The 16,080-nt window shown below is 44.4% G+C and overlaps 2 protein-coding genes across 4 annotated transcripts; both read right to left on the reverse strand.

The window, feature by feature from the left end:
* Positions 1–332: 332 nt before the first annotated feature.
* Positions 333–3,815, reverse strand: LOC128418917 (ferritin heavy chain A-like). Of its 2 annotated transcripts, none has more exons than XM_053399092.1 (4): positions 3,506–3,810; positions 2,182–2,328; positions 1,242–1,367; positions 333–580 (listed from the first exon to the last, which is right to left on the reverse strand). In XM_053399092.1, the coding sequence occupies exons 1-4, from the start codon at positions 3,605–3,607 to the stop codon at positions 425–427; spliced, it is 531 nt and encodes a 176-aa protein (XP_053255067.1). In that variant the 5' UTR covers positions 3,608–3,810; the 3' UTR covers positions 333–424. The 2 variants fall into 2 exon arrangements, with proteins under 2 accessions (XP_053255067.1, XP_053255068.1); XM_053399093.1 differs by having other exon boundaries at positions 487–704; positions 3,506–3,815.
* Positions 3,816–7,224: 3,409 nt separating this feature from the next.
* Positions 7,225–12,773, reverse strand: ZBTB8A (zinc finger and BTB domain containing 8A). Of its 2 annotated transcripts, none has more exons than XM_053399083.1 (3): positions 11,834–12,773; positions 10,116–10,285; positions 7,225–7,945 (listed from the first exon to the last, which is right to left on the reverse strand). In XM_053399083.1, the coding sequence occupies exons 1-3, from the start codon at positions 12,771–12,773 to the stop codon at positions 7,613–7,615; spliced, it is 1,443 nt and encodes a 480-aa protein (XP_053255058.1). In that variant the 3' UTR covers positions 7,225–7,612. The 2 variants fall into 2 exon arrangements, with proteins under 2 accessions (XP_053255058.1, XP_053255059.1); XM_053399084.1 differs by having other exon boundaries at positions 7,856–7,945; positions 10,075–10,285.
* Positions 12,774–16,080: the final 3,307 nt, after the last annotated feature.

Here is a 16,080-nt window from a genome sequence, read left to right on the forward strand (position 1 = left end):
AAAAAGGAGAATCTTGGTTTTAATTTAAAAGAACTATTTTTAAAAAACATCTAAAAATAAAATCCATTTTACAAAACGTAAGTTCACACTTGTGTGCATATAGTAGTTTTATTGGTTGGCAGTATTATTGCATTAGAAGTAATGAATAGAAACTTCCAACAAGAGACCTGCAGGTATAGGGTGGAATATAAATTTAATCAATAATAATAATAATTAATAAAGAATGGTTACATGGCTAGCTGGGCTCCTGAAAAGGAGCACTCTGTGCAGCAACATTATCTTGCAGGTCCCACATACGCCCCCCCCACAAAAAAATCACACACACACACACCTTTCTGATTGGGTTCAATTGACATCCATGTTTTATTGCAAGGGCTTCGTGTATAACAAATAGCCGCTGATTTGGGGCATGTCCTTTGCCATTTCAGCTGCACGCCCCCAGGGTGAGCTTATCAAAGAGGTGCTCTCCCAAGCCATCCTGGGGCACTCTCAGGCGCCTCAAGTTAGATAGATGGTCTGCCAACTGCTTGATGGCCTTCACTTGTTCCTCCAAAAACTGAGACTTTAGAAAGTGACACAGCTGCACAGAGAAGGCAAGCAAGGGAGGGAGAAGAATTGCTCAGGGCTCGCGCTTCCTTTTCCTTTTGAAACAGTCACTGGTGGTGAGTCCCAACCCAGATCATCCTCATCACATCTGGGATCTGCTAGCTCAGAAGAAAAGATTTTTGAATGCTCAAAGGCTTTGATACTAGATAAGACGAGCGCTGCGAGCAAAGGGCTCATAGCTCAGGGGTGAAGCACCTGCTTTAAATCCTCAAGGGCCCAGGGCCCAAGATCACTCATGAATGTGATCTTGTGTATTATCATAGTGTGGCTGGGAAAGGCTTCTGCCTGAGCTGTCATTGGCTCAAGCCAATATTTGAGAATATGAAATAGTGTTTCCAAGGAGGCTGCCTGTCTCTGAATGTTGGGCCAACTCCTGGTCTGCATGTTTTGTTTAGAGATTCTAGTGTAACCTTCCCCAACCTGGTGCCCTCCAGTTGGTTTGGGCTGCAACTCCCATCAGCCCAGACTTGCATGGCAATACTGGCTGGAGGCTGGTGGAAGTTGTACTCCAAAAATCCAGAGGGCACCAGGTGACTAGAATGAGCTTTTCAGTGCCTTCTCATGGTCCTCCATTCTCCCCAAATGTCTACCCATTTATTTATTTTAATTTTGCTCACTAACCACGGGTGACATACATGAGGATCCTCCTTCTCCAGAGCCAGCTTGTGTAAGTCCAGAAGACCTTGGTTCACCTTTACTTCCAGCCACAGGGCACTCTGGAAGGCTTCAAGGCTGGACTGCCACTCATCCTGCTCCGGCTTCTGTTAAGGAGAGGCCGAAGAAGAATTGGGTTAGCAAGACAGGCCTTGCCCTAATTTCCTATCGGAGTTCTTTGGGAGTATCAACAAGCATATAGATAGACATCATCCATCTTTGGTGGTGCCGTGACAAGGTGTTCTGCTTTTGGTCAGCAGTCTTTGAAGAAATCAGATTAATCTGTAATATAAATCCAACGCCTTTGTTAGCCTTGCTAGGAATAATAAATGAATCAAATCAACATTTATCTCTTTGGGCGATGTTGGCACTGTTGCTGGTAGCCGCTTATTTAGAAATAGCTAAATTTTGGTGCTCTGCAACAGGCCTGACAATAGACTCATGGTATGTGCTCAGGTGTAGTCTGTAACCAGGACAAGGGCAATATAAGTTCCTCATCCTTCTACAACATATAGAATCCATCCATCTCCCATTTGAGATGTAACCATCAGTCAAGACAAACTGCCCAGCCCCACAGAAACATCTGGAAAGACCTAGTGGATTAGAGTCTTTAAAATACATTATGAATGGGTTCTAAGTAGTGGTTCCAGCTTCAAGCTGCTGTTACACCTTTTTCCAAGGAACAAGAGATTTGCTGATGCTGTCTTAGTTTATTGTATTTTAAAGTATGTTTATTCCATGTGAAAAGACTATTTTTTAATTTTAAAAAGCAAAATAAAATAAAAGATACAAGCATATAGATAGACATCCTGACACTGGTAAACCAAACAGAGGTGGATGTCCTGATTGTGGCACCACAGGGAATGGACTAGTTTGCGTCAATTGCTGACTACTTTAATCAAGAAAGCAGACACCACACACCTGAATGTCTTGAAGAACAATGCACCCCCCTCGCTTGTTCTGGTATTTCAATAACATCTCTGCATATCCCCTCTTCTTGAGTGATTCCTCTTTCAAGAATGTAGCTACATGCTTGAGGGCAACATCATCACGGCTGAAGTAGTAGTACTGAGGTCAGGGAGGGGGAGAAAAACAAAAAAGTCCAGTCATCCATTAAGCAGACTATGCAGCAATTTAGCTGCTGTTTCAACCATCTGTGGATCAGGTTTAGGCAAAGGTGCCTGGCGGCTTTCTTAGTTCTTTGCTGCTAAAACATGGAAGAGAGCATGAAATTTGACCATTCACTGAGAACACTCCATTAGCAAGTGTTAGAATTTTCTGACAATTCCAGCCGGTCTCTTAAAATCTTAAGAATTATAAATCAATGTCAATATTGGCAAAACTGTTCAGTCTTTATTATGATGCATCTGTTGTTGTTAACAAGGCTGTTATGCTAAAGCAGCCCAGGGAAATGCCTCAGCCTTTACACTTTGACCTGACCCGTGACAGGAAATAGGGGACACTAATTGCCATACCCAGGACCAACAGTAGCTTTGCTTAAAATGTTGGGAGTTGCAAATATGATTCATGGGAGAAACAGTGTTTGGATTTCAGGCAGGGCCAACACCAACGTTGAGGAGATTCCCCAACTCTTGCTGGACACCCCCCCCCCACTCAACATGCCCCCTGCCACTTTGTGCTTACAGGCAATGCCAGTGAGAGGGTAGCTGCATGATGACTACAGTGGCCCCGATTTCAGATATCTTTGTTGCTCCAGGTAATCACTGCCTGTCTGCAGGCTCTCTTCTGTGCCTTCCTATGTGACCAGGTTCAACCAGCTGTCATGCCAGTGGAGTCTGGTCCATGGGGGTGAATGCAGCACTGCCATGCCAACTTCAGTCTGCTCTCAGACTACCCACACCTTCCTGGCTTCTGACATGGAACTAGTCCAGGGTGTGGCACTGCTTGCCAGCTTCCTCCTTAGTCTCACTCTTGCCCTTGTAGAACTCAACAGGGAGGAGAAGGGTAGGGACAAAACTAGTGTTTGTTGGCTTTGCTTGACATTCGCTCTAGCGCCACCTGCTGCTGACCTCCCTGCTTTCCACCCCACCAAGCACCAGCCACTGTTGAGTGATGCTTTTGGCACCAGCCCCATGAAATGTTCAGTTAAAACAGACTTGGGTGACACAACTCTCAGCCCCCTGCAACGGCACACACGAGCCCATTTGACATGCATAAGGCAAAGGGGCTTCTCTCTGGTGATGCTCCCTCAAAGCGCAAGAGAGATGAAAAAGCAAGCAGGTACCATGGAAAGATAGACGTAACTGGCATGGAGCTCCAGGTTCACCATATGGTTAACAGCAGCCTCACAGTCCACATGGTAGTTCTGCTGCACCTGGGAATTCATATCTATTGTTCAACACTAAACTGGCAAGTAGAATACTTCCCTCTTAAAGGGCTGATCCAGCTCCTACACCCTGAAAGTTTCCACAGTAACTGACCAGCCACCATAGCTGGCCTTTCAACTCAAAGCAAGAAGGTCAGGGCACAGGAAGAAACCATTCAGCAAGGAAGACAGAGGTCCTCTGTCGCTCGGGTCTTTAATGACCTTTCTGCAGGCAAGAGCATGACCCTGCAGCGTGGCACAAGGGTTGCCATGACACCTGGGAAGGTAGGCTGATGCCAGGGAAACAGCAAAGCAATACACCAGGGTGCTGATCCTGCAAGCACTTGGTGTGAGTTTTCACCAGCATTTCATCAAACAACCACACATGGAAGCCCTTCTTGGTCCTCCTCCTCCGGTGACCTTGCCCTGGCCTCCCCTGGCCGCCAGCCACACAGCAGGGAAAACCCTCCTGGAGAACCATCTTGACCTTCAAGGGGAGGAGAGGAGAAGCAGAAGCAGCTTGGTAAGTCCCTGCCACCCAGTTCCTGGTAGCCCCTCCCACAAAGCTGAAAAGCCACCTGGCCCCCCTGACAAGGTAGTCCATGAGTCAGGACAACCATATTGTTGGCATCCTTCTTTCCTGGGAAACAATGGAGGAGTGTGCCTTTGTGGGTAAAGTCAAACCCTTGGAGAGTTGCAGTGCCTGCTGTGGCTGTAGAAATCAATACTGCAGAGATGTATTATTGCAGGTGGGGCAGTTTTTTGCCATTTTTTTGCCAGTAATGTGACTTACAGATGAGAGTTTTTGAATCGGCACCCCACATTATAGACAACACGTTGTATAGTCTGGCTTTTGAAGTGTTTGTCTTAAATTGGTGCAGACATTGTTTGTATGGACTATGTTGCAGACTTGAGCTAAGTGATAGCGATGGCTGTTTTTTCTGTTGTTTTTTTAATTGTTTCTTTCTTTGTTTTTTAAAAGTGGCCCATGACCCCCTTTATGGTATCTGAATGACCTATTTTGCAGTGTTAAGCCTCTGACATTGGAGGTACACAGTCTAGTGGAGCTGGCCCAAGGGGGCTGATGGGACACTGCCCCACCTCTCTGCCTTATTTACAATTAGTCCAGAGGGGGGCACTGCCAGCCAGTTTCCTCCCCCTCCTTAGTCTGAGTGCTGCCTTTGCAAAACTCAGCAGGGAGGAGGAGAGAGACAAAACTAGAATGAATTGGCTCTGCTTGTCATTGGCTCTGGCGCCACCTACTGTTGGGCTCCCTCCCTTCTGCCCTATCGGTCCCAATGGGCAGCAGCCATCCTGGCTAGGAAATGTTGAATTACCGGGTGTTTGAGGGAGGGAGGGAGGCCAGGTGGCCGGGCAATGGTCCCGGTCCATCACCAATACTAGGTGCTGCCAGCCACACAGCTGGGTCCTCTAGAATCAGCCACGACGGGGCAAGTGGCAGGTGGGGTTGGCGGGGAAAACCCTCTTCGCTCTTCCCCTCGGGGCCTCCTCCGAGGGTGCCGGTGCTGTCGACCCAAAAACCCAATGACAGTCCCTTTTGCAGGAAAGAGAAACGGTGCGTGAGATCGATTCCTTCCTGGGGTGGACACAGGCTGGGAGGTTGAGCCGCGGGGACGCTACGAGTGGCAGAAGCTCAGCTGGTTTTGGACTGGTCAGTGGCTGAAAGACACCCAGGAAAGCCCCCCCCCCGGAAGAAGCGTGGGAGAGAAATGTCCGAAACCAGGACACTGCAGCCACCAGCCTGACAGAGGCCGATCTCTTGCAGCAGGGAGCCTTGTTCTTTCTTCGTGGGTCGTGGTGGGGGGTGTCTCCCAACGCGGATGTGGGCGTCGGAGAGAGAGGTGCAGGGGCGGCGTTTAAAGGGGCAACGCGCCCCTTTAAGACATAGTCTCCTCTCCCCGCTGCGCTTCAGCCTCGCCTACTGACCCCCGCGATCTCCCCCCCCCCCCCGCCCATGATGCTACGGAGAAAACGACGCCAAGTTCCAGGCTGCCTTCCCTGCCCTAGCACCGTTGCTGGGTAGGTTGGATTTAAAGCTGTGGGGAGAAAGAGGAGCTGGAGGAGAAACACCCTCCACACCCAAATGCTCAGTCTTGGATTGAGCTACTTGCGTTTACAACTGCGGCTTGTTAGGTTTCAACTGCAGTTTGTTTCGTTGGTTGGTTTTGTTTTTAGGGTGCATTCGGTCATGGTTTGAGGGTGCATCGTTCATCTCTTACTCGGCACCTTTTTCGTTCTGCGCAAGCCGCCTTTCCTGTGCTGTTGCAGAAAGGCGAGGTATATAAATTCATGAATGGAGCGTAAACAGTCCACGCCTAATTCAGCTCCTCTCCTCCCTTCCACACTTGCAACTTCAGCTGTTCGGGGCTGCCTGCAAGTGCGCCAAGGGAGCCTGCCTGGAATAGGTGCTGCAAGCCTCCCTGACCATCAAATAGGTCAGGCACGGGCAAACTTGGCCCGCTAGATGTTTTTTTGGGACTACAACTCCCATCATCCCTGACCACTGGTCCTGTTAGCTAGGGATGATGGGAGTTGTAGTCCCAAAACATCTGGAGGGCCATTTGCCTATGCCTGCTATAGGAGCTTCCCTGTGATACAGCACAGGAATCAAGAGCCCCCAGCAGCTGCATTTCAAGAGGAAAATAAATGTGTCCAGGAGATTCACCTGCTTCCCACACCCTGCTTATACAGTAGCTTGTTTGGAATACCGTGTTGCTTACTCAATATGCTTTCTTTAGGGTGCTTCTAGGCAATGCTGTAAATGGGTTATTCAGATATCATAAACGTGGCACTAGCAACAGTGTTTTTTTAAAAACAACTTACCTGATTTTTCCTAGAAAGGGTAAATCTCGACTAAACGGCAAAAAATATATCTGGCATTTTGATGCCAGCATGTGGATGCTGCAAAAAAAAATAAAAATGCATGTGGAGCACCCATCATGCAGCAAGCACCCATCTGGAAGCACCCTTTGACTCAAGACTCCCTTCTGTAAATGAACCAATTACAGCGATTTATTTAAAAGGGTCACACTGTGAGATGAACTGATAGAACATTGGTACTGGTTTCAAATTTAGTTATAGTGCAGGTTTAAAATATCCAGTTTGAAAAATGGGTGGGCAAAGATGGGTACGCACAAAGAACTTCAAGGAAACATTTGAATTGCCACGACGTGTTTTGGTTCTGCATTTGAAAATAGTGACTGCTGCTTGCAAGACATAAAAAAACTGGCTTTTCGAAGATGTTGAAATCAAGAGTGTTGGTTCTGAAAGGCTGAATTACCCTAATGTTTCTCAGTAAATAATCATCTGAAAGAAGTTGTGCATTTTGGCGAAGGATTATGCATTGTTCTCCACTTAAATTTCCTTTGGAAGAATGGGGGACGGGAGCGATGTGCCAGGTTAGAGCAAGGCAACAACTCAAATAGCTGGGTGATCTAGCAACATTTGCAGTTCTTTGCATTCTGTGTACATTCACCTGGGAAAAGGCTCCATTGAACTTGCTTACTTCTGAGTAGACATGCATAGGATTGCAGTGTGTGTGACTGCATATATTTAAATATAAATTAATTATCATTGCACCTTTTTATGCTTGCAGTTTTTAAAAAACAAAACCCTCACGCTGTCAAAAGCTTTAATAGAGTAACTTACAATGAAGCTGTTAACTTTATTTTGAAGTGCTCCCCAACATTGAAAAAGGTTTGAGAAGAGATCCATTTTATTCTATCAAAAGTTATCACTGTCGCACTTCAGCAGGTAATTGTTCATACATGGTGCCATCTCAGGATGGATGCTTGCTTATGGAACAAAATATTGATACCCTTGAGTAACTAAATTCAATATAGACACAATGGCATGTCCATAAATGCATGCAAGTTTAGCCCAAGTCATAGAAAGCCTATATAATAGATTGTATGTTAACCACAGGCTGGTTGGGAGTCAATGGTCAAAACAAAGGAATGACAACGTAAAGGGGGAACTTTTATTTAACATCCAGTCCATTCATAACTACCTAATGTTTGGTTTTATATCTTTTTCCTCAGCTTCATCATCGCTATCGTCCACTTGCTGGATGACCAAATCGGTAGACCCGTCCTCTACAATTTCCACATCGGATCTGTTGTCTTCACCGTAATTCCAGTTAGAATCCTTGTCCTCTTCTAGCGGGAACTCAGGTGGTGGCTCAGTGTCCAAATCAATGCGGATGCTGTCTATGCCAGCTTCGGAGAGGCACTCATTGCAAAGTCTGTAGCGCCTCGTCCCTTCTTGGACCACTTGCCCCGTCATCTCAGTCACGTGACGCTTGCATTTTCTGCAGATGGGCTTGCAAGCTTGATGGATCTGTGAAAATTGAAAGGGAGAATGCTGATCACTGCTCAAAAGGGAAATAGAAAAATGGTTTGTTCCCCTTTCATACAGCAATGCTCTCAGTATCGAGAGGCTGCTACTAAAATTTAACACAGGCAGCCTAGTGTGGTGAAAAGGAAGAATTCCAGGATATGAAAAATCATTTCGGTTCAAGATATGGCTATTCAAAATTAATTCATGGTCCCCAAGGCACAGAAACTGTGAGCTAAGGTAACTTCCTGCCTTAACATCCACAGTGTGTAGTGGTAAACTCATTGTATCACTTCACATACTGTGCTCTCTTACAAATTACTCCCTTGTGTACCCATATTTATTTAATTAATTATTAAATCTGTGTATCGCCCTATACACGTAGGTGAAACTGTTCCCATAATTGTATTTCCATACTAGAAAATGTTTAACTTGCCTACCGCACAACTATTAAAGGCAGAAGAACACTGAATTCTCCCAATGCCCACCCTACACCAAAGCCTAGGCTGCAATACTGTACCCGCCAACCAGGGGGTTTGCTCAGTTAAACACAAAGAGGCTTTCAGGAGACATGAACACTGCTGTACTGCAAGTTACATTGGATTTTTAGTGAGTTCTTAAGTCTTCAGCTCTGCTGCCTATGCCTCGTTGCAAAGGCTTCACATCTTACATGTCATTTGGGGGGGGGGAGTTAACATCCACACACAGTTATTGTATAGTCATATTTATTTATAGAAAATAACATCTAGGGAGTATCCCATCTCAGACAAGCCCTCCGCAGGAAATAGACACCATGGTTGCTAGAGAAAAGAGGAAAGAACACTGGAATATAAGAAAAAAACACAAAAAAGTACACTAAAGGACTTTTTAGTTCTGCCTTAAACAGCAGCTCTTTAGAGTCCTATAGCCTGGTGTCCCAACAACTAACTCATCAATTCCAGCTCTGACTTTACTCATTGAAAGGCAGGAGCAGCCAGGCTGGCACATCTCACAGATATCACTTATAAGGATACCTGCACATTTTGCTTCAAAACATTCTTTCTAGAAGGGCTAGAGACTTACTTTTTTAATGAATGCTCTGGGGCTCCTGCTGACTATAGGGCCCAGTGCATTAGTACCCCCCGTGCCCCCTATCAGCATCCCTACATGATTATGTCTATTCACTCAAGTTGGGTTTTTTATGATAATTTCAGTAATCCACAATAAGCATCTATTGCAACAGGAACAAGGAAGGGGGAAGGTATTAAGTGATTAACTGAGCAATAAATTCCATAGAATATGTACTTGTGTATTTTGTATTTCTTTAAATCACTGAAAGTGAAAATATTCCAGTTGGTGGTGGAGAAATGGTTGCTTAGATTAGGGTAGGCAGAAAAGAAATGGTACAATGTTTTATATTGTGCAATTTTACTTATCATATCACATTCATGTCACAAGTCATTTTACTTACACGTTTTTATCATCATGTTAGGATTTTCTGCCTTTAGCTCTCAAGACAGGGCACTCTAGAAATTCAGTAGAAACAATATAGGGCGTGATCCAGCTGAAGCTGACCACATAAGAAGAGCCTTGCTGCTGAATTAGGCTAGTGGCCCATCTAATCCAGCATCCTGTTCTCACAGTGGCCAACCAAATGCCTATGGGAAACCCATGAGAAGGACCAGAGCCCTAGAGCCCTCTGGCCTCCTATGGCTTCCAGGAACATTGCTGCCTCCGACTGTGGAGGCAGAGCATAAGCATCATGGCCAGTAGCTATCGAGAGCCCTCTCCTCCATGCATTTGTCTAATCCTCTTTTAAAGCCACCCAAATTGGTGGTCATCACTGCCTCCTGTGACAGTGAGTTCCAGAGTTTAACTATCACTTTGACGTTCTATTGGCTTCAGTGGGAGACACCCAGCATATGGTGAACTCTCCCACTGAAATTAAAGGGGATTCAAAGAGATTTACTGTGGCTGAATCACACCAATATCAACATTTAGGTCCTGGCCCCATTGGGATTAAGATTTGAGGTATACTGAGAAATAGGTCCTCCTAGGAAATTAGATATGTAGACAAGCCCAGTGTCAGACTAAAGCAAGTTTCTTAAAAACAGACTGATGCAAGTCAATGCATCTCTATATTAAGTAGTTACTGGGGGTGTATCATCTCAAAATACAACATGTGCCAACGTACTGTTCGGAAATGGCTGCTCAGGTGATCCAGCCTGCTGAATCTCTTTCCACATGCTTCACACGGATACGGCCGTTCTCCCGTATGGCAGCGAAGGTGGCGCTTCAGGTCTGCTTTCCGCTTTACCACGTGAGTGCAGAAGGGGCATTTGAACCTCATCCTAGGCAGATCATCTGTGAGTACCAAGCAATGCTGTTAAAATGCTACAAAAATTGTAACACGCCTAGCACAGTGACACTTTTAGTCAAAATAAAGTAACTGAGTTCAAGACTGCAAACTGTATTATTATTATTTTTAAAAAAGTTCTGCAATGGGTATAAATGATACAATTTTACTTAATCTGCCTGTGTTTATTCTGCCCAATCTTGCTGCTGCTAGTTATTAGAAGCTATAGTGAACGCTGTCGGGTCCTGCCCCAACACCATGCAACCACAAGAAACCATGTCCAGCAACACTCTGGATTCTGAGACCCACACACTTTCACTTTTTTAGGATTTTCAGGATGCTGAATTTAGTACAAGAAGCTGCCTTATGTAGAGTCAGACCAGTCAATCTAGCTCAGTATTGTCTACAGGCCAGCAGCTCTCCAGGGTTTCAGGTGGAAATCTTTCCCAGCTCTAAAGGGAGACACCAAGGATCAAACCTGGGGCCTCATGCACACAGGGCATGTGCTTTACACCCGCTGAGCTACAGCCCTTCTGTTTTGCACCCAGTACGGCATTCTGCTCTTGCACATTGCAGTCACCGGAACAAACAGAGCCCTCTTGAAGGGGCTTTATGAACCTCCTTGCCAGGGACAGTTCCCCTGCTCCATCATGGCTGGCCTTAACATACAGCAAAGGCTATACAATTTAAGGGAACAGATGGAACTGATATCTGAATGGTGAAGCAAAACTTTAGTTCAAAACTAGTCCAAGTGGTGGTGTTGGTGGGAGGCATTTGGTCATCTGATTCAGACAGCAATACTCTTTGGGGCTACACCAAGCCCTCTTTTGCAGAGTGGGAAAAGCCTTCCCCACTCTGCACTCTCTCTGCAAAAGTGGTGTAAGAGATGTATTTTTTTCCACCTCCCATAACAGCCCCACTGGAAATTAAGCAAGACCCAGTCTTCCTTGCCACCAGTGCAGAAAGCACAAAGCAAAAGAGCTGGGTTGCAGATATGCTTTATTGAAAGAACACACACAATCCTAGGAAGCACTGCTAAGAAATTATGATCTTCCTGAGGAGGGTGGCACAACAACCGGCCCTGCCAGGCAGCGGGGAGAAGAAGCATCTTGCTACAGGTGGCATTACGATGGGGGAAGAGATGGAGGGAAGAACTGGTGCCTCAGTGGCGCAGCAAGACTTTTTAAAAAGTGCAGGCCCTTGGCTGCGGGAAGAGGGGAGAGGAAATCTGCTTCAGGTACCACAACCCCAAACATAAAAATGAAGGATTTCAGTGTGTGCAAGAAGCAGTTTTATTTTCCATTTCGTCAAAACCATATCCCACAAAACTTGACCTCTACCTTGAGTAAGCTGAACAGAAAAAGGAGACTGCTCAACACGCAATGAGGTCATTGTTGCAATTATGATAGCTGGATCCATTTGAATCATTCTCCTTGCATGCAAAATTTAGTTCACCTCCGATAAATGACACTAATTTTTAAAAGGTAAAATAATAAACTTTTATGCAGCCAAGGGCCAAGAAGGCAATTGACTGTATGCTAAATGAATATCCTTACCATCCGCCCAGTTCCCCATCACACCCAATACCGAGGGCATGCTAGGGTATGGCTCGTCCCCTTTGGAAGATTTTGACTTGCCAGCAGGGTGTGGAGAATCATGCTCTTGCTGTGACACAGCCGAGCCTCTGGGGACGGTGTCGGATCCCTGGCCGTACTGGTAGCTGGAATGGCCAGAGTCACCTTCTGAATCAATTTGGACGTCCTCTTCAGATGGAGAAGTGTGGCTTATAGGCTCTGGAACTCGCTCTTCAAGTTTACTTGCCTTATAGTGAGGGACATCGGAGGGTTGTGGCAGCCCTATATGTCTACTGGTTTTCTTCATGGGTTCTTGCCTTTGGTCATGCTTGGACAGCTGTTGGGCATTTCTCTGAGTGGCTGGGTAATAATTGAAATTGGTCCAAGAATTTCCACCCACTATACATGTCCCTTGATCTGGGCTTAAGTGCGAATGAGGGGGACTGCTCTCCGTTCTCCACCCAGTCCCATACAGGCATAAACGCTCCACACCATTCGAGTTCACTTCCTTGTCCGAGAGACTAAAATAGCGATCTTTTTCCTTCTCGCTGATGTCCAAGGAGGATTTAATGAATGTCTTGCAAACACTAATAACGTCAGTCATTTGCAGATAGCTGGCAGCTGACATGACCTCAATCACATTCTGGCCAGTGAGGGAGAGTTTGCCTGAATACACAAAATCCAGGATCACGGAAAATGTTTCGGGAGAAAATGCCTGGAAAGTTGCGGTTGTTGGTTGACTGGTTTCCTTTGAGCACTGTGAAAGGAGCATTTTGAAGTAGCCACTACTGGCAAACAGCACATTCCGGTGGGCTTTGAAGACCTTCCCCTCAACCAAAATGCTGCAGTCACAAAATAAGTCTTGCCTGCGCTGTTCGTTTAATTGTTGCAGGAGATGAAACTGATGGGAAGAAATCTCCATTCTCAAACAGGGTTGTGTTGCTCTAAAAAAAAAAAAAGAATAAACAGGTCTCTGTTTGCTACATATAAACCGCAGCTGCAAGATTATCAGTCATTCACAGAGACATGGTGAAGCACAAGATGGTCAGTGACAGAATGCAATCTTCAAGGGCCAAACTGGATGTGAGCATTGGGAAGGTGCCACTGGGAGGTCAGACCATTAGACAACTTAACTCAAGTCTTGTCTGCAATGAGTAGCAAATGGGAGCCTTTCCCAGCCCAACTTGGAGATGCCAAGGAGTTAACCAGGGACTTTCTGTATGCAAAGCACATGCTCCACCACTGACCAGCACACTTTCCAAGAGCTGTCCACTACTGGTTGGTCTATTTTTTAGCTTTAGTGGGGCAGGGCAGGGAGAGCAACATGCCAAATATGTCTGGGACAGTAGCAATTCCTATGGGCCATTTCCCCCAATCAAAATCTTCCCAACTACTTTTCTCCCTTCGGGGAAAATATTTGTAGAGCCTCTCTCTCTGCCCCATGGGTGGCAAAGCAGCCTGGGGTAAAACTTTAATCAGAAAAATGACCCATTTGGAAAGGGCTAATATGCCCCAGGCTATGGTCTCAAACATAGTTACCAACATGGTCATTTCTGCAACTGAATTCAAGTAAAAATAAATACAAATCAGTGTTGTGTACTGGTTGGAGTGCTGGGGTGCAGCTTGGGAGACCCAGGTTCAAAAATCCCCAATTGGTCATGAAGCTCACTGGGAGTTGGAGCTGGTCACTTTCTCTGTCAGCTAACCTACCTCACAGGGTTGTTATGAGGATAAAATGGGGGTATGCTTGCATGAGCTTTTTAGAACTAAGGGAGAAGATAAAAGATTTAAATGTATAATAATACTGTACTGAGAGGCACTTCACATCACACCTGGTCTGAACCAGAGTCCCCCTGAAACTCTTAAGTACTTCTGAGTGAGGTGTGGGGGATATGCAGCCCGCCAGATGTTGTTGGACTACAGTTCCCATCATCCCCGATGACTGGGGCTGATGGGATTTGAAGTCCATCAACATCCAGTGGGGCCAGGAAGGGGGTGCTCAGTACACAGGATTTTCTCTCGCACCTGTAGCAGCTTCCTAACTTGTGTATCGAGAGCCCAATAAATAGCTGCACCATAAGGGCACAGTTGTACACCAGCATCTTTGCCTCTGTGGAGCTGAGCATGATGGAAGCAGCCAGTGTCCTTCACCTCAGTTATGATGAGCTGGACATTTTGGCCACATATAAGAGACTGAATCTCTCTGGGTGATGACTGTGGGATGGATACTCCTCAAGCAGGCACATTTCAATTGCTTGTTTGAATTTTCCAGATAAAATACGGCATCAAAATGGCAGTCTGTATTCCTCCCACCCACTTTAATCTGGATTTACGTGGGGGTTAATATGACTTCTAAGAACTTAAACTTATTTAAAGATAACTATGAGAAATGCTGGACAGAAGTGAAAAAAGACTTAGAAATATGGTCAAATTTGAAGCTTTCCTTGTTGGGTCGAATTGTAGCTATAAAGATGAATGTATTGCCAAAAATGTTATTTTTATTTCAATCATTGCAAATTTTGGACAGGATGGACTGTTTCAAGAAGTGGCAGAGAGATATTTCTAGATTTGTCTGGCAGGGCAAGAAGCCCAGAATAAAATTTAAAATACTAACTGATGCAAAGGAAAGAGGCGGATTTGCCCTGCCAGACCTTAAACTTTACTATGAATCAGCAGCATTCTGCTGGTTGAAAGACTGGCTGCTTCTTGAGAACACGGACATTTTGGACTTAGAAGGTTTTAACAACGTTTTTGGGTGGCATGCATATCTGTGGTACGACAAGGTTAAAGCACATAAAGCATTTAAAAACCATACTGTCAGGAAAGCATTGTTCAATGTCTGGATAAGATACAAAGACTTATTGGAAAATAAAACCCCAAGGTGGTTGTCACCAATGGAAGCGAAGGCTCAGAAAAAGCTCAATATGGAGGCCAAATGGCCAAAATATTGGGAAATTTTGGAACAAGAAGGAGATAAACTGAAATTGCAGAGTTTTGAGAAATTAAAAGATAAAGTGCGAGACTGGCTTCATTATTATCAAATAAGAGAGGCCTATAATTTGGACAAAAAAAAATGGCTTCCAGGTGGAAAAATCAAAATTGGAAACAGAACTGTTAGATCCCAAAACTAAGATACTTTCAAGAATGTATAACTTGCTGTTGAAATGGAATACGCAGGATGAAACGGTTAAATCTGCTATGATTAAATGGGCACAAGATATTGGTCATAACATTATGTTTACGGACTGGGAACAGTTGTGGACCACCGGTATGAAATTTACGGCATGTAATGCCTTAAGAGAGAATATTATGAAAATGATATACAGGTGGTACATGACACCAGTCAAGCTTGCAAAAATATATCATTTGCCCGATAACAAATGCTGGAAATGTAAAGAAAATGAAGGTACATTCTTTCACCTTTGGTGGACGTGCCCAAAGATTAAGGCTTTCTGGGAGATGATCTATAATAAAATGAAAAATGTATTTAAATATACCTTCTTGAAGAAACCAGAGGACTTTCTCCTGGGCATAGTCGGCCAATTGGTGCCAAAGAAGGATAGAAATTTCTTTATGTATGCAACAACAGCAGCAAGAATACTCATTGCAAAGTATTGGAAGACACAAGATTTACCCACCCTGGAAGAGTGGCAGATGAAGGTGATGGACTATATGGAATTAGTGGAAATGACTGGCAGAATCCGTGACCTGGGAGAAGAGTTGGTGGAAGAAGACTAGAAGAAATTTAAAGACTATCTTCAGAAACACTGTAAAATTAATGAATGTTAAAAATGATGTTGGATTGAAAATAAGTGGCATTAGCAACAAAGTTATGAGAATATGCAAAAATGAATTGATAAAGGATGAAAATATAGAGGTACAATATGTTAAGATATAGAGTTAAGATAAACGAAAGAGGGTAAGGATTTGCTGACTTGATTACTTAAATGGGAATACAAAAAGGGGAGGTGTGAGGAGGTCAAGGAAACAAGCTAATGAATTTAAAGTTATAAAAAATGGATTTGTTTTTAAGTCTTTCTTATCTATCTGCTTTTTTTGTATCTTGTATTTTTATTCTTATTTTTTCTTTTTTATGAATTTTTGTATGTTTTTGTTTTTTTATCTTTTTCTTTTACTATGTTTTTCTTTGTATTTTCTAAACCTATGTTTTTGTAAAATCTCAATAAATATTTTATAAAAACATAATAATAATCTGGATTTACGCATTC

This window comes from Podarcis raffonei, chromosome 8, assembly GCF_027172205.1.
Source record: "Podarcis raffonei isolate rPodRaf1 chromosome 8, rPodRaf1.pri, whole genome shotgun sequence".
In the NCBI taxonomy this organism is placed as follows: Eukaryota; Metazoa; Chordata; class Lepidosauria; order Squamata; family Lacertidae; genus Podarcis; species Podarcis raffonei.

Coding starts and splice junctions, on each gene's coding strand:
- LOC128418917 (XM_053399092.1), bottom strand. CDS start 3,607: ATGAATTCCCAGGTGCAGCAGAACTACCATGTGGACTGTGAGGCTGCT. Junction 2,329..3,505: donor GTTACGTCTATCTTTCCATG/GTACCTGCTTGC, acceptor CCCTGACCTCAG/TACTACTACTTCAGCCGTGA. Junction 581..1,241: donor TGGAGAAGGAGGATCCTCAT/GTATGTCACCCG, acceptor TTCTCTGTGCAG/CTGTGTCACTTTCTAAAGTC.
- ZBTB8A (XM_053399083.1), bottom strand. CDS start 12,773: ATGGAGATTTCTTCCCATCAGTTTCATCTCCTGCAACAATTAAACGAA. Junction 10,286..11,833: donor GATGGGGAACTGGGCGGATG/GTAAGGATATTC, acceptor TGGTACTCACAG/ATGATCTGCCTAGGATGAGG. Junction 7,946..10,115: donor TGAGCAGCCATTTCCGAACA/GTACGTTGGCAC, acceptor CAATTTTCACAG/ATCCATCAAGCTTGCAAGCC.